At 38.1% G+C, this 25,192-nt stretch overlaps 11 protein-coding genes across 11 annotated transcripts; 6 read left to right on the top strand and 5 right to left on the bottom strand.

The window, feature by feature from the left end:
• Positions 1–317: 317 nt before the first annotated feature.
• UGA32 (Uga32p) lies at positions 318–4,052 on the top strand (the record flags this gene model as incomplete). The annotated part of the gene is made up of 4 exons (XM_043192916.1): positions 318–323; positions 425–430; positions 576–584; positions 1,386–4,052. The coding sequence occupies 4 exons, from the start codon at positions 318–320 to the stop codon at positions 4,050–4,052; spliced, it is 2,688 nt and encodes an 895-aa protein (XP_043051304.1).
• Positions 4,053–4,674: 622 nt separating this feature from the next.
• Positions 4,675–5,712, top strand: SED5 (t-SNARE syntaxin; the record flags this gene model as incomplete). Its single annotated transcript, XM_043192915.1, has 1 exon — positions 4,675–5,712. The coding sequence occupies one exon, from the start codon at positions 4,675–4,677 to the stop codon at positions 5,710–5,712; it is 1,038 nt and encodes a 345-aa protein (XP_043051303.1).
• Positions 5,713–6,089: 377 nt separating this feature from the next.
• SNF7 (ESCRT-III subunit protein) lies at positions 6,090–6,773 on the top strand (the record flags this gene model as incomplete). Its single annotated transcript, XM_043192914.1, has 1 exon — positions 6,090–6,773. One exon carries the CDS (start codon positions 6,090–6,092, stop codon positions 6,771–6,773), a length of 684 nt encoding a protein of 227 aa, XP_043051302.1.
• A 185-nt stretch (positions 6,774–6,958) lies between these two features.
• On the top strand, positions 6,959–11,014 carry RPO41 (DNA-directed RNA polymerase; the record flags this gene model as incomplete). Its single annotated transcript, XM_043192913.1, has 1 exon — positions 6,959–11,014. One exon carries the CDS (start codon positions 6,959–6,961, stop codon positions 11,012–11,014), a length of 4,056 nt encoding a protein of 1,351 aa, XP_043051301.1.
• A 168-nt stretch (positions 11,015–11,182) lies between these two features.
• Positions 11,183–12,031, bottom strand: MOB2 (Mob2p; the record flags this gene model as incomplete). Its single annotated transcript, XM_043192912.1, has 1 exon — positions 11,183–12,031. One exon carries the CDS (start codon positions 12,029–12,031, stop codon positions 11,183–11,185), a length of 849 nt encoding a protein of 282 aa, XP_043051300.1.
• Positions 12,032–12,231: 200 nt separating this feature from the next.
• On the bottom strand, positions 12,232–13,968 carry PSD1 (phosphatidylserine decarboxylase 1; the record flags this gene model as incomplete). The annotated part of the gene is made up of 1 exon (XM_043192911.1): positions 12,232–13,968. One exon carries the CDS (start codon positions 13,966–13,968, stop codon positions 12,232–12,234), a length of 1,737 nt encoding a protein of 578 aa, XP_043051299.1.
• Positions 13,969–14,830: 862 nt separating this feature from the next.
• Positions 14,831–19,483, bottom strand: APC1 (anaphase promoting complex subunit 1; the record flags this gene model as incomplete). Its single annotated transcript, XM_043192910.1, has 1 exon — positions 14,831–19,483. The coding sequence occupies one exon, from the start codon at positions 19,481–19,483 to the stop codon at positions 14,831–14,833; it is 4,653 nt and encodes a 1,550-aa protein (XP_043051298.1).
• Positions 19,484–19,717: 234 nt separating this feature from the next.
• Positions 19,718–20,998, bottom strand: TUF1 (translation elongation factor Tu; the record flags this gene model as incomplete). The annotated part of the gene is made up of 1 exon (XM_043192909.1): positions 19,718–20,998. The coding sequence occupies one exon, from the start codon at positions 20,996–20,998 to the stop codon at positions 19,718–19,720; it is 1,281 nt and encodes a 426-aa protein (XP_043051297.1).
• A 215-nt stretch (positions 20,999–21,213) lies between these two features.
• On the top strand, positions 21,214–21,870 carry KQ657_002134 (uncharacterized protein; the record flags this gene model as incomplete). Its single annotated transcript, XM_043192908.1, has 1 exon — positions 21,214–21,870. One exon carries the CDS (start codon positions 21,214–21,216, stop codon positions 21,868–21,870), a length of 657 nt encoding a protein of 218 aa, XP_043051296.1.
• Positions 21,871–21,901: 31 nt separating this feature from the next.
• On the bottom strand, positions 21,902–22,756 carry KQ657_002133 (uncharacterized protein; the record flags this gene model as incomplete). Its single annotated transcript, XM_043192907.1, has 1 exon — positions 21,902–22,756. The coding sequence occupies one exon, from the start codon at positions 22,754–22,756 to the stop codon at positions 21,902–21,904; it is 855 nt and encodes a 284-aa protein (XP_043051295.1).
• A 282-nt stretch (positions 22,757–23,038) lies between these two features.
• Positions 23,039–25,186, top strand: KQ657_002132 (uncharacterized protein; the record flags this gene model as incomplete). Its single annotated transcript, XM_043192906.1, has 1 exon — positions 23,039–25,186. One exon carries the CDS (start codon positions 23,039–23,041, stop codon positions 25,184–25,186), a length of 2,148 nt encoding a protein of 715 aa, XP_043051294.1.
• Between the last annotated feature and the right edge of the window lie 6 nt (positions 25,187–25,192).

Genomic DNA, 25,192 nt, shown 5'->3' with positions numbered 1-25,192 from the left:
TATACTAGTAGCACAGTTACATACTCTGAAACAGATTTATTTCTTCACACAGGAAACTTGATTAGTGGTAACCAGTTGATAATTCGAGGGAGTCTCTTAAACTTGTCATGATATTCAGGTTTGGTATCGTACCTAGTAGATCTGGTATTTACTAAAAGCTATTCAAGATGCTCCTCGATATGTGAACTGGTTTATTATTTATCGCTAGAAATAGTGTAAGTAACTGTCTTCCTTTCAAGTAAACTAATATAGCAGGCATCCGACATATAATGCAGTAGACGTTGTAGCAAATCAACTAAAACCACATGTACATCAACATGTGGGTTGGACTAGACTGGACTAGACCAGACATAAGTACATATATACATGAGTAAAGGGTGATACAAGTTTGGTGGTGCAGTTGATGTTTTAATAACAATAATAGTATCAGGTATAGTAAGAAGCAAGCAATGTGACCACTATTGGTAATTTTTTCGTCTACAAGCATATCGTTAAAGGATGAGCATCATGTGCAGCTGCCCGTATAACCTGTAACGCAGTAGCGGCAGTTTCCAATTTTTATTAAAGGACTAAAGTGTACCGAGGTTTGAAGGCATTACAATAACCACTTTCTTGACGAGAAATGAAGTGACCCTACTATACATATTGTATATAGAATAGAAATAAAATCCATTCCTACAAATACAATAGTTCAAGTGTAGTTGTCGTGTACTACTCGTGTTTATTTATATTATTATCAGACTGGTGTTATTACGACGAGATTGGCCTAACCACATAACATTTGATCAAGGGAGTGCAGGAGTGAAGTATGTATAGAACAGACCATCAATTATGCAGACGAACCTTCTAATTCAGCGACAACTAAATGTGTGCAAGTATAAAGTCTATTATACTACGATACAATTGAATACAATACAGTACAATACAATGCAACACAATACGATACAATAGTATTGAATGCAATACGATATAAGATTACTATATTGTAAGACATAGTCTCGTACTAAGTATAATGTATAAGTTCCATAGGAAGTAACAGTCCGTAACGAACCAAACTCAGAAGCAATTGCGCTGCACTAGTGGCTGTCTACGTTACCGCACTTCAACTAAAAGCTCGCTAAAAACAGTCATACATGCAGCTGCTCACGTGACCACCCCCTGTCATGCACCTCTCTTGGAATCAAAACGCACATTCCTACGCAACAGCACTCTCCTCTAATTCTTCTCCTTTCTGTCCACATGCACTCCCCAAGTGATTATCTACACAAAGATTACTTATAGTGGCTCTTATCTTCATTTCTCTGCCATCATTTGAGAGTGAGAGTGAGAGTTGCCTCGGAGTGAGTTACCGTACTAAATACTTATATATCATAATATTATTATAGGGACAATATTCCCATCCCATGTTCCACATCATCGACAGTAAGTCGTTCAAATCAGTTAGTGAAGATGCCCACACCTCGCATTCTTCTTCTGCTACTTCAACAGCTCCTCCTTATAGCGTGAGAACCCCGATAGTCACAGATAGAAATATTGTTATAGGTGCCAGTAATCGTTCCCGATCAGGATGTCTTGTTTGTCGACGTCGGAAGAAGAAATGTGATGAAACTTATCCCGTTTGCGACGCTTGTAAACTGCGGAAAGTTGCTTGTGAATGGGGCCCAAATAAACCTTCAGGTCTGAAGTATGATTCAGGTTTGCCATCGAGTAATAACCGTTCTAAAGTTTCGAAACTTAATCGTAATAAAACAAATCCCCCGAAAAACCTAACTTCTATCCCCCCAGCAAGATCGAATAGTCATAATGATGTTGTTGTTCCAACGTTTAATATTGACTCTACAGCAGCTACAACGTCTGCTTCTGCTTCCTCAAGTTTCCCTTCATCAAATGTTTATTCTGATTATCCCTACGATCGTCAAGAGACTGCAGTACCTCACCCAAATTCGCTCCATCGTCAGCATCAACAATCGAATCATTATCACAAGGATGATCTTATCATTAACCAGAAACAGAATCACCTTCAGTGCCCACAAAATCATTCCCTGAGTCAAGATCTGTATTTTGGAAGCTTTGACCAGTTCCCCCCTCATCAATCCCAAACAAATGATTCGGTGTCTACTCCTAGGTCTCAACTATATACCCAGTTAAATACCCAGTTTGATCCTCCGTCAGGGGACCACCAAAACTCCAATGTTCCAGTGCTTGAACCCCTTGTTAAAGCCTCTCCACATCAGCCTCAAGACCAAAAACTGCAATCACAATCTCAACCCCAGGTGATAGAGGAGTTGTATACCCCCAATGCACATCAAATGGTTTCAAAAGCTTTTACCCCTAGCATGGGATCTTTGGCAACATTCTTCAATAATAATAGTAATAATAATAACAACAGCAATAACAATAATGGTTCTATTTCTCCATGGTTGAATTCAGCTCCAGCTCCTTCGTTATTCCCTGCAACTACCACTCCAACATCGTTTGATTTGGAAACAATGCTTTCTTTGTATAGCCAAGACCAAGATAGTTTTGGTGCTATTCCCTTGGATTTGGGAATAGAAGATCAATTTTCATCAATGGCATCCCAACAACTTCTGCATCTGTTAGGTGCAACTTCGTTAGATTCATTTGATTCAAATCATCAAGCAACATTACAAGTGTTCCAATTTCTTCAACGGGTATATTTCCTGTTGTCTCCTTCTAGCATTATAAATCCAACAACTTTTAATAATTTAGATGAGATGGCCATGCATTTTATGCACAGCTTTGTTGAAAAGGTTGCTCGAGAGCTTTGTATTGGTCCGGAATCATCCAACTACTTATTGAGAACCTTTTTCAAACTTGCAGGGAAAGAGCGTTCTATTTCATATGCTCTTTCTTCTTGGGGTGGTGTATTTCTTAATGATGAAGGTTCCAAACGATATGTTGCTCAATATCGTGAAAAGGCCAATGAATTAATGACCCTTAAACGAAGCAGAGGCACTAAACATAATAAGGACGACACTTATGTGTATCTTAATTACAACATGATTCAAATGTCTATTGATGTCTGTGCTGGTGATACCAAAGTATGGCATGATTTTTTTAAGGAGAATGTCAAATTGATTCAGAAAGAAGGTGGTCTTGAAAAAATGTGTGAGAAGTTTGATTATTCTGAAGATATATTATGGTTATTGGCAGATGTTCAATATCATGATATTTTATCTTCAAAGACCTTTTCAGAGGGTACAATTTTCAGAATAAAAGATTACAATAAAATATTCAGTCAGAACAAAGATCAAAACCACAAAAGAAAGAATTCTGACCTGTACGGAATAGATCCCTTACAAGGATGTTTACAACCGATTTTCCTTATCTTAGGAGGGATTTTGAATGATTCTGTCAAGATGAAACGGAAATACGAAATGATTCGACGTGAATTGGATAAAGCCGAAGCTCAATTTGAAAGCACAGGACATATTAAAGATTTGAATCCTATAGTTGATTCACAATCGACCAACATGGATCATTATTCTTGTAACAATAATCCCGAATTATTGAGTTTACGAGCTCAACGAATTAAATTCTTTTCTGAAGTTGAGGAGCTTTATAATGGTCAAAAGTCAAAGATCAAATCTTGTTCTCCAATGCAATTGAATTTGCATGATCTTCAAAATGATACCAAAGTTATGGAATTACATCAAACATTATTTAAGATTTATGTACAAATTGTCACTGCATGTTTGGAGATTCAATTACGTCGTGCACCATCGGGGAGTTATGAATTGCAATGTCTTTTACCTCAAATCTTTGTTTACATTGATATGTTAGTGGATACGAAGATGGCATCGTCATTATGTTTGGCGTTTTTGATTTGTGGGATCATATGTATTGAACCAGGTGATAGACACTACTTGGAACATCAATATGGGAAAATCAAAAAGAACTATCACGTGAAGAACTTTGAAAGAACGTGGGAGATTGTGGAGGAGATCTGGAAACGGAATGATAACGGAAGAAAATATATCGATTGGATCGATATCTGTGAAGAGAAAGGCTGGATCTTGTGTTTGTCATAATAGGGTTGTGTTTAAGTATAATTGCAGGCAATTTATACAACAATGCTGAAACGAGGCTGTTTACTTTTCAGTTTGAATTATGAATTATTAATTTTATTGCTTAGAAATCTGTTTGTCTTTATGTATTTCTTACTATTTATATATATATTCTATAGGTTTATTTACGGTTATATGAAGGTACTTTGTAGTATACTTTAAGAGGATTCAGTTACTTTTACGCCTAATGTGATTCATTGGCTGCGAAACATTGAGTTAGTTAGAATAACTTTTAAAAGGGAAAACACAAGTCATTTCCATTATAGAAACTTCTCTACCATGCACACAATTAACTTTCATTGAGTTTAACAGTAAACAAATAGCTTTTATTACTAGTCTTTATTGCAGTAGTAATAGCAGTTGTACATTAAGTTACTTGGCTGGTTTTCACACAGCTGGATAAATAGACGGTACACACACTACATCCAACGCCCCAGCACCACTAACCTTATATAGGTAGCGCCGATTTTTTTGTGGTTGATGAACACGAAGCTGAAAATACAAACCCCATCAAACAAGTCAAACCAAGCAACTGGTGTTCCCCTATCAGCCCTTAGTATTACTCCGCATCTTCGATAATTTAGACATGTCGGTCAATATACAGAACCGGACCTTTGAGTTCCAACAATGTGTACTGACTTATGACAAGATTCACAAGAAACAGCATCAGGCCATAAGCTCGCCACAGAATCGAAACCCACCGCCCAAATCCAAGGTTAATCAACAAGCCAGTATTATAGCCAAGGACATATCACATGCTACTGATTTGTTGGCGAAATTGGCGTATTTGGCCAAGCAGAAGCCACTTTTCGACGATAAGCCTGTGGAAATCAATGAGTTGACAGTGATTATCAAACAAGAAATTTTCAAGATTGAACAGAACATGCAAAATCTAAGGAAATATATTCTGGGAGAATCATCATCTGCCAATATTGATAAGCAAATATCCAAGAACTCCAATAATATTTTGAATTTATTAAGTTCCAAGATGAAGAATGTTTCTGGTGAATTTAAAAATGTATTAGAGATTAGACAACAGAATGAGTTGATCAACAAACAGAGAACAGAAAACTTTTTGTCGTCTTCGACGTCTGCTTCTAATCGGAATGGCAGTAAGTCTCCTTTATATGAGGTTTTGAATAATGAAAACTCTCTTAATATGCATAATAATTCCAGCTTATCTTCACTAGGAGAGAACCCATATCTTGCAGCTGCGAACTCTTATAATCCAGCACTTGACCGCAATAGAGGTGGTGGTAGTGGTGGTGCTGATCCATATGGTGATGGAGAGTATCTTTCTATTCCTAACCAAACACAACAAATGCTTCTTATGGAAGAACAAAACCAACAATATCTCCAACAACGGGGACGTGCAGTGGAGACCATTGAATCCACCATCAATGAAGTGGGGAATCTCTTTCAACAATTAGCCACAATGGTAAGTGAACAAGGTGAAACTATCCAAAGAATAGACCAAAACGTAGATGACATCAACATGAATATTTCTGGAGCCCAAAGAGAATTATTAAAGTATTATACCAATATTTCCAATAGTAGATGGTTATTCTTGAAGATCTTTGGGGTATTGATTGTGTTTTTCTTATTATGGGTAATGGTTAGTTAAACACTACTTTAATGTATGTGTAATATATTAATGGTATATAGGGTATATATACTATAATGCAGGTACAATGTATGGTATAGTATAGTGTATGGTATAGTGTACTACAATGTAGTGAACAGGTATTATAGGTATGCTTGAATTATCGTGCATCTACCAAAGATATGAGGATCCTATCAGAAAAGATAGTCAAAGGCAAAGGAACAAGGGGCTCTCATCTCGTACCCAATCAGTTACTATCCGTCACTTAAACGGAAGCCAGAACATTAGAGGCTTTTTTGTATTATTGGAGTCTGTTTCAAGTCTTAGAAATCACCAGAGTAAAGTGTACTTTTTATCAATATCAATATCATTATCATTATCATATAAGCAACATCAACATGTGGAGCTACTTATTTGGAGGTAACAAGCAACAGAAGAAGGAGGCACCTAAGAAGGCGATCGTGGAGTTACGTGAGCATATTCAAATGTTGAATAAGAAACGTACTCATTTGGAGCTGCAAATGTCTGATCAAGAATCCATGGCCAAACGGTATCTTGCTGGAGGAGATAAGGGACCCAAGAGTAAAGAGTTAGCTAAGAACGCATTAAAGAAGAAGAAGGGCTTTGAAGTCCAGTTGGTAAAGATAGAAAACCAAATCGACTCATTGGAAACACAATTGAATGCTATAGAAAGTGCCAACTTGAATTTGGAAACCATGAAGGCCATGAAACAAGGTGCCGCTGCCATGAAACAAATCCATGGCGAATACAATGTTGACAAGGTGGAAGATGCCATGGATGAAATCAGAGAACAAGTAGAATTGGCTGATGAAATCAGTGAAGCCATTTCAAGACCAGTGGGCACGGAATTTGTTGATGAAGATGAATTAGATGAAGAATTGGCTGCGTTGGAAGCAGAAGCAAAGGAAGATGCCCAGCAAGTTCCAGTGCAAAAGGTAGAAGCCGCTCCTGCAAAGGTCTTGCCTAATTTCCCTACTGTTTCAAAGACAGAACCTAAGCCAGTGGAGGAAGATGAAGATGAAGAGGCATTAAGAGCATTACAAGCCGAAATGGGATTGTGAAGAGCATATATATATTGTTTAATTATTGTATTGTAACAAGTACTTTGTAGTTGTGTGTCTGTTGTATACTAACGGTATTCCCAAGGCACACCCGAACACCACTCTGCACATAAAATATACCCCATACAAAAACTCATCTTGAAAAAAATTTTAAATACCAGTTTCCTTCCATCACCATATCCATCATGTTAAAGGGTGCTATACGGCGGCAAAGGATTCGTGCCTGTTTGTCAGGATTCCATGGACCGAATGTCCGAGCAGCGGTGTATCGTTCCAAACGATACTCAGCCACGGCTGCTACATCCACAAGTACAAGTACCACACATAGTGGTCCTGGTGCCACCACACTGTTTGGTGGGGGGTCGTCACTGTTTCAGTACCCACTAATAGAGGAGTTGAAATCCAGAAACTTGGCGGAAAGCAAAAGCTCCATACATGAAAAGTCTTTTGATCAAATAGACCCATCAACTGATATTCCAAGTGGTTCATCCACCAATTTGGGATGGTCATCTTCTTATGATCCAGTAGTGAGATCCCCATTTGCCAAAGATGAACTCCATTTAAATTCGTTACTTGAAGCCATGTTAACCAGTAAGAACTTTAATAGAGCCCAGAATGTTCTCCATACGTTATATTCTCTCTTGATGAGTCCCGATACATTTGTATATTCCCTTAACAGATACTTGGAAGCATGGGGTGCAGAAGAAACTGTTAGTTTGGAAGACATGGAAGGACTCCTCAAAGATATGAACAAACGGTACCCTTCATTAAGGAGAAACAATCGTACTTATGCCATCTTGTTGGCTAAAGCCATCGATGAACACGTTCATATGGACTTGATCAGAGCCCTTCCCAGGAAAACAGTTAGAGATATGTTAACTTATGTTGATGTCATTGGTGGTGATGGTTTAAATACCTTATTTTCCACTCAAGAATTCACTCAAGACTATGTTCCAGATGAGTTGATGGAGCTCTTTCATCTTGTACGAAGAGAAACTGTGACTGATGAAGACTTACATTCACCATCAGCATCATCAATAGTATCAGCATCAGCATCAGCATCAGCATCACCATTATCATCCCCATTATCATCATCCCCATTATCATCATCGCCATCATCTGCATCATTATCATCATCCATAACTTCTTCAAAGGAAACCATCCCTACCTTGGACAAAGACAGTGAAGATCTTCTTTCTGTAGACTCTTTCGGGATGCAGGCCATCAGAAGTACTCTCTTGGGGTTGCAAGCTGAATCCTCAGAATCAGCGAAGTTGATGGAATTAATAGAAGAACTCAAATCAGAACCTGATAGTATCATTGACCATCTGCTGGTACAGAAAAGAGATTATTTTGCCATTTATAGATCATTAAAGACCCCAGAACAAAAGAAGAAGTTCAATGAGCTTCTAGAATTGCATAACCGTGAAAGAGAACGGGAATTAGAAATCCGTGGTGTTGATGCCGCAAGAGAAAAGTGGAAACATGAATATGAAGAATTGATCAAACGCGGTGCCATGCAAGTTTCAAGGAACTTGAATCCACTTTTATATCAATGGTATTCCGCATTATTACCATATGTGGTTGAAGAACAAAGACTTTGTATTGATTTGGTCAATGGAGATGTGAATTATGACGAATTGACTGCTGAAGAGGCCACTCAAATGAAGAAGAGAGCACATTATGCACCATACTTTGTTTTAATTAAACCCGAGAATTTGAGTGTCATCACTATTCTTGAACTTTTGAGGTTGAACAGTGTTGGAGGCATTGCTGATGGTATGAGATCCACAAGAGCAATGGTCAGTGTTGGGAAGGCATTGGAATTGGATTATAAGGCACAAGAATTGTGTAAGACCGAAAGAAAGAAGTATAGCAAGCTTACTAAAAATCAACAAGATTGGAAAAGATATTTGGGTACCAGAAAAGATTCAGAAAAGAAGGATTCAATTGTTGATAATGAATGGGGGTCTGTGGTATATTCCAAATTAGGAGGGATCTTATTAGCATTACTTCTTCATGTGGCTAAAGTGCCTGTTTCATATAAGGACGAAGCTACTGGTGAGAAACACAGTATGGAATTGCCGGCCATTAACTTAACATACCAATATTTATCCGGACAAAAGGTTGGAGTGTTAAGATTCCATAAATCATTAGTTCGTATGATGGGTGGTAATGAGATTGCAAACTCTGTTCTGCCTCAGCTATTACCCATGTTGGTGGAACCTCGTCCATGGACAGCTTTCAATGATGGCGGATATTTGTATACCCCGAATCAAGTTATTAGAATTAAGGATTCTCCTGAAACATTTGCTTATTTGAAGGCTGCATCTGATAGAAAGAATTTGGATTTGGTTTATGACGGGTTAAACGTTTTGGGTAGCACTGCTTGGACCGTCAACAAGAGGGTTTTTGAAGTTATTGGTCATTATTGGAATACAGGTGAAGAATTTATAGATATTCCACCAATTGTGGAAGAACCCCAAATGCCTCCTTCAATCCCTCATAATGCTGAACCCATGGAGAAGTTTGAATACCAAAAGCAAGTTCGGAAGATTTTGAATGAAACTGCCGCTTTGAAATCTCAAAGATGTGATATCAATTATAAGTTGGAGATTGCTAGAGGGTTTCTTGGTGAGAAGATGTACTTCCCTCATAATTTAGATTTCAGAGGAAGAGCTTATCCCATCTCACCTCATTTTAATCATTTAGGTAATGATTTAACTCGGTCTTTATTCCTATTTTGGGAAGGTAAGGAATTAGGAGTTGAAGGCTTGAGATGGGTTAAAATCCATTTATCCAATGTGTTTGGTATAGATAAGGTATCCCTTGACGAAAGAGAAGCTTTTATCAATAAGAATTTAGACCATGTCTTTGCATCAGCAAGAGACCCTCTCAACTATGATTGGTGGAAAAAAGCCGATAAGCCCTGGCAAGCATTAGCATGTTGTTTTGAATTGGAAGAAGCGTATCAATTGGAAGATCCAACAAAATACAATTCCCATATTCCAATTCATCAAGACGGTTCATGTAATGGGTTGCAACATTATGCTGCATTAGGAGGTGACATCGAAGGGGCCAAACAAGTGAATTTAACTCCTGCTGATAAACCTCAAGATGTGTATCAATATGTTTGTAACTTGGTTCAAAAGACTGTTGACAAAGATGCTGCTGATGGCAATGAGATTGCCATATTCTTACAAGACAAGCTTACGCGTAAGGTTGTCAAGCAAACCGTCATGACCAATGTTTATGGAGTGACGTTTGTTGGTGCCGTTGCTCAAATCGAGAAGCAATTGGCACAATACTTCAACAAGGATGAAGACGATAAGTTGGCACAACATGCTAGATATTTGACAGGGTTAGTGTTTCAATCTATTCGAGAATTGTTTGAAGGGGCCCATGCCATTCAAGATTGGCTTGGAGAAGCGGCTAAGAGAATCTCTAAGTCAATTCGTATTGACTATGAAGAAAGTACAGCCAACAATTCCAACAAACCAAGTCACATGTCGTCGGTCATATGGACCACCCCCCTAGGGTTACCATGTGTACAACCCTACCGAGTCACTAAGAAACAAATGGTCAACACCAATCTACAGGATGTTGCTATCACCGACCCCTTTGGAGCCGCACCTGTTGATGCTCGGAAACAAATGGCAGCGTTCCCTCCCAACTATGTTCATTCCTTAGATGCCACTCATATGCTTTTGACTGCAAAAGAATGTGGTGAAGAGAAAATGTCGTTTGCGGCAGTGCACGACTCGTACTGGACCCATGCAGTTGATGTCAATCAAATGGGTGAATGCATTCGGAACAAGTTTATCAGTTTACATTCCGACAACTTGATACGGAAAGTCAAGGACGAATTCGAAACAAGATACAAGGGCTTCTTACAAGTTGTGCATATTAAAAACGAATCTCCAGCTGCTAAAGAAGTGAGGAAAGTCAGAAGAGCATTGGTCAAGGAATTGGGTCGAGCACTTACGGTTGCAGATGAAGTGTATATCGAAAAGAAGAGACAAGAATTACTAAACTCTGAGAAACCCAATGAGGTTAAAGCCGGGCAAGAGTTGATAACTCCAGTCAGTGTGATTGAAAATATCAACATAGAACAAGATATTGTTTCCAGTTCCTTCCATAAGGGAGTTCAAGTATTGATACCCTTAAAGTTTCCTCCTATTCCAGATAAAGGTGATTTTGACATTTCCTTAGTGAGAGATTCGGTATATTTTTTCTCCTAATACCATTGCATATTATTATCATTTTTGTTAACATTTTTGTTTATTCTGTTTATTATTTTTATTATCATTATTTGTTTCGGGTATACGGATCTTGTTTATAGGTAGTACCTCATGTACATAGAGTATATTATTACTTTCTTTTATTATGTGATATTTCAGAATATTTCTTTAGATAATCTTCCCCTGTAGTTCAAGATTCTCAATCAAAGGTAACAAAGGATCCATTTCCTTTCTTTCTATCAACGAGAACTCTTTGACAAAACTGACGAAATGGGCAAAGAAAGAGTTCCAATGTGCCTCTAAGGACAAATGTAGGATCCTCTCGAAATGATTGTAGTAGACAAAGGCAAACACTCTAAACATTTGTCTTGATATATTTTTACAGTCTTTGACAAAGTTTGGGGGGAACGCGCCCCCATTTTTTGTGGGGAACACGGCTTGATCATTAAGTTTACTCAGAATCCATGTCATTACCAAATCAATGTATTGATTAGCAGGTAAATCAACCGGTTGACCTGACCCGTCGATCCATAGATAATTTATATTGGGCCCAGCATTCATGGTCGGATATAAGTCCGGCGTGGTATATTCGGCCAAGACTCCATAAAACTGGTTTAAGTTGTTGAACATCTCAAAGATGTTTAAGGCTAACCATTCACCAAAGTCCACGTATTTCGGTAACTGAATAATGGTACGAAATGACCCTTTCACTAACGCAGTTTTGATGAATGGTTCACACATAAATAATGGTGGGGGATATGAAGTTGTGCTTCTTTTATGAACAGCTGGAGGGTTCAGTTGAACACTCAGTCGTTTTTTCGTGGGGGACACTTGATTTGAAAATTGGATTTGGTTGGTTAATCGTTGCTGTTTGGACGGAGAAAGTTTGGTAGGGGAGTTTGATCTTCGACTGGCATTTGATGGCGATGAAGTATAAAACGGATTAGCGGTTTCGAGTTCCTTCTTGGACTTCTTGGAGCTCCGACCGAATCCTCGGATCGAGTTAAAGAACGACATAATGTGTAAAGAGTAAGAAGATGATCTGTCAATTGATAGTTGTTTTCTTGAAACGTATATGTACAAAAGTCGTGCATGGACAAAGTATGACAGTATGACAGTACTACAGTACTAGTACTACTGCTAGACATCCCTCAGTACTCGTGCTACAGTACTACAATACTACTACACTCACAGTTATACTTGTATGCTTCAACTTACTAAACAAATTCCCCTAATGATTGACCCATCTTAACTGTTTGACCAGTATGTAAATTGAACTTGAAATTGTCTGGTGCTTCAAACACCAATACAACTGTTGATCCCAATTTAAATCCCCCAACTTCTTCTCCTTTAGTTAAAGGATACCCTCCAAGCAAACGACTGGCTTTGGTGTATGTTGCTTCATAACAAGTATTTTTCTTCAGTCTCTTGGGAGTAGCCGAGGAGTCATCACTAATGATCGTAAGATCAGTGGTGCTTGATTCAGTATCATCAGATTCAAGTAATGGAGTCTCTTCATTAATAATGGTTTCTTTCAGATAAATCTGATGTTCATATTTGGTATTGGTCTTCAAATACTTATCAAAATTAACAATGATACTTCCAACGTTAGTGGCCCCAACTGGGATCATTGAAAAAAATCCATGTTTCCAATATCCTAAAAGAGCAACTCTTTCATTAAGTACAAAGAGTCCTTGTAAAGTTTTTTGGAAGAATGGAGCCACCGAGAATAATTCTCCGATGAAATGACGTCTTAAAGTAGTTACCCAATTAGTGGGGGAATGATAGCGATGATAATCTCCTGGGGCCAAATAAATAACAGCAAAATATAATTGCTTATTTTGAAGGGATTCTAATGGACTAGGAGTAATATTTTTGGCCATAGATATTTCTTCAGAAAATGAAGACCGCGCCCCCTTAGCAGTACCATCTCCGTTATCTTTATATTGTAAATTCTGTGCATGATACGTATCTTCATTTTCTCCTCCAATTAAATCATCAACAGAATATGAAATTCCATTCAACTTAGCAAATTCTTCATCCCGTTGATAAATGGTTTCTTCATCCATAACTTCTCTATCAATATCAGGTGCATGACTAGGAGCTGCCAATTGAGTTGTTTTTAACCCCAACAATGCATCAACAGAATATGTCATTCCTTTAACTTGTTCAATTTCACCATTTTCAATAACCCCAAATTTCAAAACTGTACCATCAGATGGAGAAACCAATTCAGAATCAGCAATTGGTCTAACTCCAGGTTTTAATTTTCTATAAAAAAAATCACCCAAATTTGGATAGGTGGTTAAATCCGGTTCATCCATCTCTTCAAGATTAACTCCAAATAATGCAGAATAAATCTTATAAGATGGAGATCTTAACCAAACAGGCAAATTAATTGAATTTACTTGACCCCATAAACGACTAATTGATTTTAAAGGTAAAGTAGAATATGCATATAAATGCCATGATTGAGGTTTAATAGCATACTCATTTGGCTCTTCACCTCTTTCTGATCGAATTTTTGCGGCCACACCACCTAAAACAATAGTTAAAGAAGTTAAAGTCCACCATTTAACAAACTTTCTCTTTTGTCTTCTTCTATCCCGAGCCTCAGCAGAAAAGAACCGATTATGAATTGATTTAGTTTTATTTCTAATCTTTTGAGGAGCAGTGGACAACAGTCTCCGAGAGATCCGTGGAAGTCTCGAAACAGGGAACCCAATCCGTTGAGGTTTAGGCCAATTAGAATAATATAAAACGTTTCTTTTTGGTCTAGGAATTGAAGGAAAGGGATAATAATAATAAGACGAATGACTTTTTTGAGTTTTCCCATTAACTGGTTTCAGTTTCAATGATTCCAACAATTGTTGTTGTTGTTGTTGTTGTTGTTCTTGTTGGAAATGGAACTCTGCAACCAGAGTAGCACGCGACAAGGGCTGAGTGATACTCATGGGGGTGCCGCCATAGGTGATGGTTTGTTTGATATACTTTGGAGGTATAGTATATGGTTTAGCCAAAAGAACCATTAGATAAGGGGAGTTTAATAACCAATGGGATTGAAGGCCTTATTAAAACCACCAGACAAAATATACTGAAACGGATGCACAGCAAGTTTTATAAATTAAAACAATTGACAACACGACAATCACAATCACAATCACAGAATCCACTCGCACGATTGGAAAGAAAAAGAATGAACCTTGAGCTCCTGCCTAAACAAGCAAACTACTACTAAATGTGTTTGTGTGGGAGGTGTTGATACTGAAAAAACCTCATCGTGTGCCTTTACTTATTTTCTGCAGGGTCAACAATAAGTATCGTGTCGCGTGAATACCAAAGTTGGTAACTTGTGGCATGTGATTGGGACAGCCAAAATTGGTGGTGGTGATGATGCATGTAATTGAATATGATATCTGGCAGTATCCAGTATCCAGTATCATTGTAATTGTGTACTTCGCAGTGTTGTGCCGTGTTGATCTGTACTGTGTGGCATGGATAGCTTATGGTAATTCATAGACTAATGCTATGCAATGGATGGCCAACAATAGATTTGAGTGTGCATGAGTACAGTAGTGGAATGAACAAAACATCCTACCAGAGGGGATACCATAGCAAAGCATACCATGCTTAACACAACATAACGTGCCTTAACATAAGCCTATCTTAACCTTAGTATGGCTAAACTACGCTGTATTTTATACGACAATAGAATCTTTCATCTCTTGGACAAATTGAGTTCTGCTTCCCTTCATTCCTTTAGTCCGTGTGGATAATTGGTGTTCTTGCATACACCGTACCTAACGCAAAGCAATATCAGATCTGGTTACGACGAACTCTCCAAATCTCTTGTTTGAGTCCCTGCACAAACTCATACAGGATATAATTCATATGACTAGCTCCCAAATGATCGGTGTAAGCAAATAGGAGCTTTAAGTTCCAAAGATCTTCTAAACTCCTTGGGTTTCTAGCTCTATTCTGTAGTTCAACTTTGGTGTCAATGATGTTAAACACCGAAAGCCCATTGATATCACTCCATTCTCCTTGGTTAGTATATTGAACATCATCATGATTCATCACCAGCTTTTCGAAAGCCGAAACTGCTGCAAAATGTGAACCTTTGGAGAACCATTCCATTATACCATCAACTTTAATTTCTCCATTACGGATTTGCATCTGCTTACTCTCATTGGCTAAAAGTCCACTAACTGATTGCTTAAGCATCGCAAAGTTGGTTCTCTTGTAAACATAAACAGTCATAGACTTTCGGAAAAGGTCTCGGAATTGCCCATCTAAATTATTAACAGACACTTTAAAATAATCATTATCAAGAGTTTCAACTCCTGAAATCTCCTCTATATTTGGTAGCAAACAGGGTGCAATTATCAGTTTGGTCGTTCCAGATTTCATTCGAACCTCCACAGCGACTTTCAATGGCTTCTGAGTAACAACATCTCTCACCACAAGACATCTGGGTTCAATTGAAAGAGCCCAAAGATGTCTAAGTGCTTGAAGATGAATGTCATTCTCATTCTCTTGTGATGGGAAAATAGGATAGACGGAAATCACCAAACATGCTATAGCAAAATTGTTATTTGCAAATGCATATTGGCCATCTCCAAGAAATAAAAACCCAAGAGCCATATTTATGGCCATATAACTACCAAAACTCTTTGCCTTTGCATCATGATACATGATCCGAAGGAGTCGAAGTGTCTCCAAATCTCCACTACCAGCCATCACTATTGATACACTTAATGCAAGTAAATTTTGGATATTCCGTCCACACCGAATTACAATTCGCTGATCATAATTTGTAGGTTCAAGTTGAGTATACCTATTCAATTCACCAATAAAATAAAGAATAGTGTCACGAGCAACAATGTCTCCACTAGAAGCATTTCTAATAGCCATTGATAAACATGCACCTCCCAATAAATTCAAATATGCAACTTGATCACTATCAAGTTTTCGAAGTGATGAATGCTTGGCCCATACAGGAGATGGAATTTGACTCTTTACCCAACTTATAGTGTTTTCAATCTCATCCCATAAGATCATATTTCTTGCTAAACACCTCAATAAAAGCAAATCAGGCCGAACATAATCCAAGAATTGTTCTGATTGAGGAACTCGTAGTTTCTCTGCCACTGTAACATTATGAGTTCTCAAATATATGAATGCTAGTGCCAAAATCGACCCACAACAAGATTTATCCAATTCTTGAACTGGTTGATAATCCTTCATAGATGTAGCCAATAATAATAACTTCTCTACAACATGAGTATCATTCAACCCACTTAAATCATCTCCTTTTCCTAAATTCACCAAGCCCAACGATATCCCAGCTGAAAATCGGTATCCTTCATGAATTATTTCACTGTCATTTTGATATACAGAGCTCGTTACTTGTGCCAATAATATCTCACTCATACGTCTATGTTGAGTTTCAAGATATAACAATCCAATACCAACCAAACCGGCTGTTTGAACATCAACAGGAACGTTTAAATCATTGGCACCTTGAGGAAGTAATGCAACAGCATGCACTGATAATACTTTGGTAAGCTTATTATCCATTGTTCCTCTCAGGCTTGCTGCCATACCAATAAGAAGACCAACACTCGTAAGTGGATGTTTGGGTCCAAGATAATTATATATATGCCATTCTTCTAATCGTTTAAGATGACCATTCAAACCGATACCCAAAAGAAATCCAGCATGTTGAGCATTAAGCTCATTCGGCTTATTGAAAATAATCCAACTACCTGAAATTCCATTCGAATCTTTATTAATGCTTAGTCCAGAAGAAACCCCACTATGAAAGTATCCCCATTCAAGTAAGTTTTTATCTAATGACTGTTCTGTTAATACTATATTGGTCATTGAAGGGGCAATCAAACAGTTAAGATTGAATTTAGGTATAGGAAATCTTTCAGTCAATATGGGTTTCCTACTACCATAAAATAATGCTGCTCTACCCATAGGAATAGTCAATGTTCTCGAAGCAATGACCACGGCAAGTTTTCTTTGTTGAAGAAGCAAAGTGTACTCGGAAATGTTGTGTTCTGGAACTAATGTGGCCGTTTGAACTCTTGTTTGATGAAGTAAAGTAGTAATTTCATAAAACCTTCTATCCTTATCAAAGATTAACTTTGTAACATTAATTCTATCAGCTTCAGATTGACCATCCCAAGCTACCATTGAATCGCCTTTATCTGTCAACAAGTTTATTATATTTTGATAATGTTTGGGTTGATGTTTAGTATGAGCCACATATTCAACTGGATCATCAGAGAAGAGCATTTGTAAATCTTTTCTTCCTGTAATGGCCAAAGATTTCTCTGTCCATTCAAAAGAAGTATCCTCCTGACATCTCAGGACAGCATTTTTAAGTGGGATGGAGATCCCCAGGGGATACGTTTCCAAGTTTGACATATCAATGTCAAAAGCACACATCATGTCAACTATGTAACCTGGGCCATAACTCGGAGAAACAAGTATTTCAAACAATTTGAGAGTGTAATGTGTTCTGGGAGTGATTAACTCATCTGCAGATTCTCCTTCTTCAACCAATTGAGAAAACGTCAAGTACTTAACAATTTGATTGGAAAAAAGACTTACCAAAGACTCTAATAAGTTAGGAGGACGTTCTAGCACAAGAACCAGTAGAAACTTTGTTTGCTGATCAATTGACTTGAGATTAATACCATAATAAGATACCCAAGATTCTGGCCAGCCCATCCAGGTAGAAAGTTGGGTCATTAATATATTTAATCTCATTAAATCATTAGCAGCAAAAATATCAAGCCTTGCTTCTTCTCTTATCAAATGTAATGCAAGGGCAATATATGGAATCATATCAGGAATATTATAATCTGCTTTAAAAGCATCACCCATATACTTTGCCTTTTCTAACAACGTGGTAATTTCGTTTGGAACATAAGTGGAGACGGGTATGTTCTCTTGTTTGTCATTGAAGGGAAAAATTAAAGCCAATAAAGTTATGACAAATGCATTCCATTCATTTCTACAATTATCTAACATTAATGCAGTTCTCCACATCATCCAAATAGTTTCTTCTAATCTTGAGCCAGCAAGATATTTAAAACAGCTTAAACATCGGAGCACAAATTCGCTTGACGGTTGCATAATGAAATGCAATAAATGTGACGATCCAGTGGAATCAATTAAAGTAACATTACACTCAGCCGAACTTCCAAATCGTTCTATGACAGGGAAATTGGATGGTAATGTTACTTTTGGTGACATAACATCTAAAAATAGATCAACAAGGCATATTTGGTTTGATTCCTTTAGAACAATGACATGACTTTCTTCCAAGGGTATACAATCCATACACTGGAAACTATAAGAAGCTTGATATAATGGGGCATTCATCAGGTGCTTGAATATGAAAATTTTTGCTTCTTTATGTATTCTGTCAACTAGAATAATTGCTTCTTGATCTTCGAATGAAATAGTATGCAATGAAACATTATTTATATCGGTTTTTAAGTTGAAAGTTTCCAATTTAGCCAAAATCATATCCTTTTGATAAGTGCCATATTCAAACCCGTGATCATGTTTTGTATCATGAGAAACCACACCTGGTTCTGAACGCATTCTAGCCATTGAAGAAACGTCGGAAAGAAGAGTACTTGTACGCTTTTTCTCCATATTAATTGAATTGAGGGTTTGATCACGTTCTGATTCGTCTTCATATCTATTTTGGGGAGCCAAAAGTGAATATTTCCGTATAGATGCATGTCTTGAAGGGCCAGAAACAGTTGTTGCTGGACCTGAGCCTGAACCGGAGGCCGAATTTGATCCTGAGCCATAAGTGCTTGCATTTCTTGTTAGACGAGAAGACAGTCGAACATTATATAGTATAATAGATTTATCATGGGCATTGAACGTAACACATAAAGTTCTGTTCTTGTTGATGGTTCTATCAGGAAATATAACCAATTCTTCATGAGGAGATATCACTGATACTGACAGGGCAGCAATTGCTTTGAATGTACCAATTGGATCGACCACAGTTAAGAATTTTGATAATGCTGCCAAGTTATGACTTCCCCTATCTAGATCTCCAACTGTACCCAGAGGGTCCTTCTCCAACACTAAACCACACTCAAATGGGAGAGCTCTTGCGATGGCAAAGGGGAAGCTTACCACATATGATCTGCCGTCAGGGTAAAATAAATGAGCTGCTTTGCGTAGACATACAGCTAGAACATTGCTCACATCATGGAATGTCGTATAACAAGTGGATACAATGTCTTCATCGAATGAAAGCTTTCGATCTAGAAGATTACCATTATATACATTGATTTGGCGAGGCCCCACAATTAGACGACGATTGGAAGGGTATAACTTAATTTCTGGGTTCGTTCCATCTTTGCCCTTCTGCCAATCAGTATCCACTACCAATACCGGTAGTGTAAGGTTCATGTTCATGTTCATTGATGTAGTTGTAGATGGTGTGATGAAGAAAGTAAACACTCAAATCGCGCTCTGAAAATTGTAATCAGCGGTGACAGTTGGTGATAGTAGTGATTGGACTAAAGTACCAGTAACTACTACTACTATTTCTATTCTGTTCATGTTGCTTATGCTCTACGAGATATTCTTATCGATGAATATTCACATATACAAGATACATCGAAAACAAACACTATGTACAAACGTTCAACACGTTTACTCAATGATTCTGGTGATCATACCAGTACCAACAGTCTTACCACCTTCTCTGATGTTGAATCTTTGGTTGAGTTCCAATGGTACCTTCTTTTGTAATTCAACAACCATTTCAACGTTATCACCAGGGAAGATTTGCTTGGAGTGATCTTCACCTTCAGGGAAAGTAACAACACCAGTAACATCAGTGGTTCTAATAAAGAATTGAGGCTTGTAATTTTCTGAAAATGGTGAATGACGTCCACCTTCTTCCTTACTCAAAATATACATAGAAGCCAAAACCTTCTTATGAGAAGTGACAGATCCAGGTTTAGCAGCAACCATACCTCTTTGAACATCTTCTCTCTTGATACCTCTCAACAAGATACCAGCGTTATCACCAGCCATAGCTGAATCCAATTCCTTCTTGAACATCTCAATACCAGTGACAATGGTCTTGATAGGCTTATCGTTGAAGCCAACAATTTCAATTTCTTCACCCTTCTTCAATGAACCTCTAGAAACTCTACCGGTAATAACAGTACCTCTACCAGAAATAGTGAAAGTTTCTTCAATGGGCATCAAGAAAGGTTGTTCCAAATCTCTTTGAGGAACAGGAATATGTTCATCAACAGCATCCAATAACTTTACAATAGCTTCCTTACCAATTTCAGGTTCTCTACCTTCCAAAGCACACAAAGCAGATCCCATAATAACTGGTGTGTTATCACCATCAAAACCATATTCAGATAACAATTCTCTCATTTCCATTTCAACCAATTCCAACATTTCAGGGTCATCAATAGTATCAACCTTGTTAACGAAAACAACCAAATGTTGAACACCAACTTGTCTAGCCAATAACAAATGCTCTCTGGTTTGAGGCATTTGACCATCAGTAGCAGCAACAACAATAATAGCACCATCCATTTGAGCAGCACCAGTAATCATATTCTTAATGTAATCAGCGTGACCAGGACAATCAACATGGGCATAATGTCTCTTGGCAGTTTCGTATTCAACATGAGCAGTGGAAATGGTAATACCTCTAGCTCTTTCTTCTGGAGCTCTATCAATGGAACCATAGTCCAAAAAGTTAGCACCACCGGCTTCTGACAAAACCTTGGTAATGGCAGCAGTCAAAGTGGTTTTACCATGATCAACGTGACCAATGGTACCCACATTCACGTGGGGCTTCGAACGGTCAAAGGCAGCAGCATAGCTTCTGACTAAGGTAGGACGAACTCTCAAAAAAGAACGTGCGACATTCAAGCGCAATGAGGCAGTCACTGTCTGGATCATCTTTATAATGTTCACTAACTGTGTCTAAACAAACCGGAGGGGTTGTTATAGTTTTGTTCATATTGAAAATTTTTTTTTCAATTTTTCGGTATTGGTGGGATCATTTAGTCACGTGCACAAGCACGTGAAGTCATATACTGTAGTATTGGCTAGTATAAACCCCATCCTTTTTGACAAGACTCCTTTTGTAACTATATGAGTTTATAGTACTCAAGATGTTTGTTCATGTTGAGAATTTAGGAGTCACCATTGAGATGGAACATGGGATCTCAGGTGAGATAGCCGAAGCCGCCTTAGAACAGCAGTTGTTTGATGGTGAAAAACTGTTTCTATATAGTGACATTCGTATCGTGGAGAAGGCCTCTAACAAGCAGTTAAAAGCATTGGAATTTGATCTGTTGGGAGATCATTGTACTGTGAATTTTGTTGTATCTATGCTTGGGGGTAAAGGAGGATTTGGAAGTAATTTGCGGAGTTCTAAAGCGAAAGGCAGCTCATCCAAAACTTATTACCGTGATTTGAAAACTGGGGTTACGGTGGGAGACTTGGAACGACTTAAAAAGGCCAAAGAATTGCTTGAAGAACATGGAAAGATCAGTAAACAAGAAACAGAAATTAAAAAGGAAAAGTTGGCCAAATCTATTGAATATTATCAAGGATTACTTGATAGCAAAAATAAGAATCATTTAACAGAGGAGAACCAAAAACTCTTGGAAGATGTGGATGAGATACTTCAAGAGATGAAAGATAATATGAGTATCGCCTTATTCAGTGACGATGAAATTAGTTCTGAAGAAGATGATTATGACGATGAATATGCCACAGCAGAAGGAAGTAGTAAAGTACCTTCCTACAAACATTTTTTTGATTAATTAAACATGACATACAATTTTATAACTACTTCTAAGATTCACTTTCTTGAAGCAAAGGTTCTGATGCTTCTGAAGTTGTGGTGTTTTCATACACAATACGGTCAATTGCTTCTCGTTCGAGTTGATCGGCCAATTCTCCATGATATTTGAAGTATTGATAGTAAATACACAACGATAACAATGTTCCCTGCAATAAAAATGCAAAGAAATAGGAGATCCAAGAACTCCAATGAGACCCTTTACTGAAATAAAGAGTCGCAGTGAATATAGCACCACCTGGTGTTTGAATGCACATCATTCCTATCGATAAAGTACCTGGATGTTTTAATTTGTAGGTGGTATGAATTTGTGGGACATATTTTATGAATGTTAATAATGTCGACATCAATCCATTCAATTGAGCAAGTCTTAGAAGTACCTTTCCTCCAAACATAAGTCCAACAAACACTTGGATTATAGATACTATAGCATGAATAAGCACAAAATAGCCCACTTTGACAATCCGAGAATATTCATGTTTATCTTGAAGCACAGAATTACCTGTCCATATCAAAACAAACACCAATATGAGTACAGCACATACAGATTGTGTTCCTATTTGAAACAAACTAATTAATGAATTCAAACAATTGAATACACTTAACGCACCAATAAAGCAACAATGACGAGCCTTGGAACTTACCAAGATGATATTTGTCAATGTGAAGAGCGAAGAGCTCGAACCTAAAAGTAAGAAATTGGTAGAAAGACCTTCCGAACTCCGTCTATTCCAAATCCTTATATACTGCGGAATATAACTAACTACTATACCACCGGTTATAGCAATCAGGAAAATGAAGTTTGCCACCGACGTGCCCTCAAACACAGAGCACTGCAGCTCTGACATGTTCCTATAGATCTTTAAGATATCGCTTTTGGAAAGTTCTCCTTGTCCATGGGAATAAACGATTATACAACAAATAGTCTATGTTAGTGCGGTTGTTGGGTCACGAATATAGTAGTATGACCAAAAGTGCCGGGTAACTAGTGCACGATCATTTTATCGAGGGTGTTAATTTTTAGGCGCGAAATTGACCCTCTATGTTTTGGTTTAACACTTTCAACTTTTGATTTGAGGTCTACGCAAACACATTGGGAAGATGCAAGGATGAGTTGGGCTGGACAGGCAATGAGCAAGCGAAATCGAGCGCCAGCAGGTACAGGCATGTACATTGCTGGTGAGCTTGAATATGCATGTGTTGAGAAAGCGATCCAAGGTGAACGTGTGGTACAATTGTATGATCTACAGATAGGAGCTTTGAATGAGACCATGGGATCACTCATGAAGCTGATAAGTGATGGGACCGTGACACAGTTTATGGGGAATATCCAGACACAGAAACGTTCCATTGAACGGGAAATAGAATTGCGTTCGTCAATTTCTGATTTCACTTTTGCATCTCCAAGAGGAGCAGTAGCCCCACAATTAGACCAGCCTGAAATGATTCCTCTGCCACTGAAGATAGTTGCTAATCATAATCATAATCATAACCATAGACAAACTGCTGATCCATTTTTATCTCCACCAAAGGCTTCGGCCACTCTGACACCTAAACAACCTTATAGATCAACATTGTCCGATTCATTTGCCAGTCGATCAATAACGATACCAGTTGACTCTGTTAACAGAGTATCACTATTGACATCTACTAAGCCTGATAGCCTTCCTTCCAGTACATTCCCTAATCCTGATAGTTCTATCGAGGCAATTCAATTGAATATCAGAGAAAGCATGAAACGAAGACTGACAATAAAAGCAAATGACGTCACTAGTAATGTAATTGTTGCACCCAAAGCTTCAAATATGAAGACTCCAAGTAGAAGTTCTCTATTTATGAAGTTACCTTCGAAAACTCCCATATTAGATGGTGTATCATGGAAATCTAACAAAGGGTCCTTAAAATCAAGAAAAGTGGCAGAGAGATTGGAAGCTGAAATTGCTCAGCAAGATTTGAATTTGTCACCTGTGGTTGTGCCTCGTGTTATAAGTAAAACGAATTTAGAAGAAATGAAAGTACCTCCAAAGCTGATAAATGGAGGCGAAAAGAATGTATTTTCCAGTAATAATCCCAAATTACGTCTATCAACCGTTCCCACGTTGAATCCTCAATCATCATCCACTCCAAAAGAATCCAATGGCAATAGTTCATCCTCTCCTGTTTTAATAATGAAATCTGAAAAGGTTGAACATAAGGTTTCCAGGTCTACAACACAGTCTCAATCACTGGCCCTACTATCTGAAAGGACTATCGTAAATGATGATCAAAAACAAAATGCATCAAAAGATGGTGGAAACAATAACATAAGCCATATTTCACCACCAAAGAAATCACCAGGTAGAATCATCAAATCACCTCATAAAACTTCATCTAAGCTTAGTACCTTTACATCGCCAACCAAATCATCAACTCTCAAGACCAAGAAGCCAGAAATCAAACGCCATCCACATATCAAAACAACCAATAGATTACTTAATACTGAGTTGAAGACAGATTTACCACCATCTATTCTGACACTGAAACCCCTTGTTCTTCCTCCACGAGAAGAATATCCTAGTACAGTTAGAAAATCAAGACATGAATTTGAAGTTTTACTTCGAGGAAACTTAGCATTGGAATCTAATGGTGGTATTCCACAACTAACAAAGGAGACTACTACTGATGGTTCAACTCCTCTGAAGATCACTCGACCTCCTTCATATTCCTATAGTTCAGCAAAAGAATATGGACCAAATAAAAAGGTTGAAGATTTATTGCATGCTGGTAGACTACAGCCAGGGCATGGAGATGGTGGAGGTGGCAAAGAACTGAGTAGTAATCGACAGCCACGTCCATTGAAAGGGAATGCTGTACCACTTCCCGAAGCTGCTAGAGGGAGAGTTACGACCATCTCGAGAATTACGAGAACCCCTCATAGACTACTTGGCAATGGTGGTGCTGGTGGCCAAGAAGCTCCTAAGACGCCTCTTCACAAGCGATATAAACGAGAGACCAACACCACTGCAGTGCTTCCAGATTTCGGATCTGATGATGAAGAAGTGCAAAAGAGTGATGTTCTAAAGGAATGGGCAACAGAAAAGAACCTAAAAGCCATGATATCAGAACAACAACTGGTGAACCCCACTACTATATTTGGAGAAATCCCCGAGTTTGATATCGACGAAGTGTTTCAAACCTATGAATCCAGAGCCAGAGCAAGGAAGTCTCCAATGCAATGGTCAACTGTTGAAAGAAGGAAAGATGAGAAACGGTATGCCCGGCAAATGGGATACCAATAATTATTA

Source organism: Scheffersomyces spartinae, assembly GCF_019049425.1.
Source record: "Scheffersomyces spartinae strain ARV_011 chromosome Unknown scaffold_2, whole genome shotgun sequence".
Lineage (NCBI taxonomy): Eukaryota > Fungi > Ascomycota > Pichiomycetes > Serinales > Debaryomycetaceae > Lizanozyma > Lizanozyma spartinae.
Note: the sequence above shows the minus strand (reverse complement) of the source record. Positions and strands in the feature narration are given on the sequence as shown.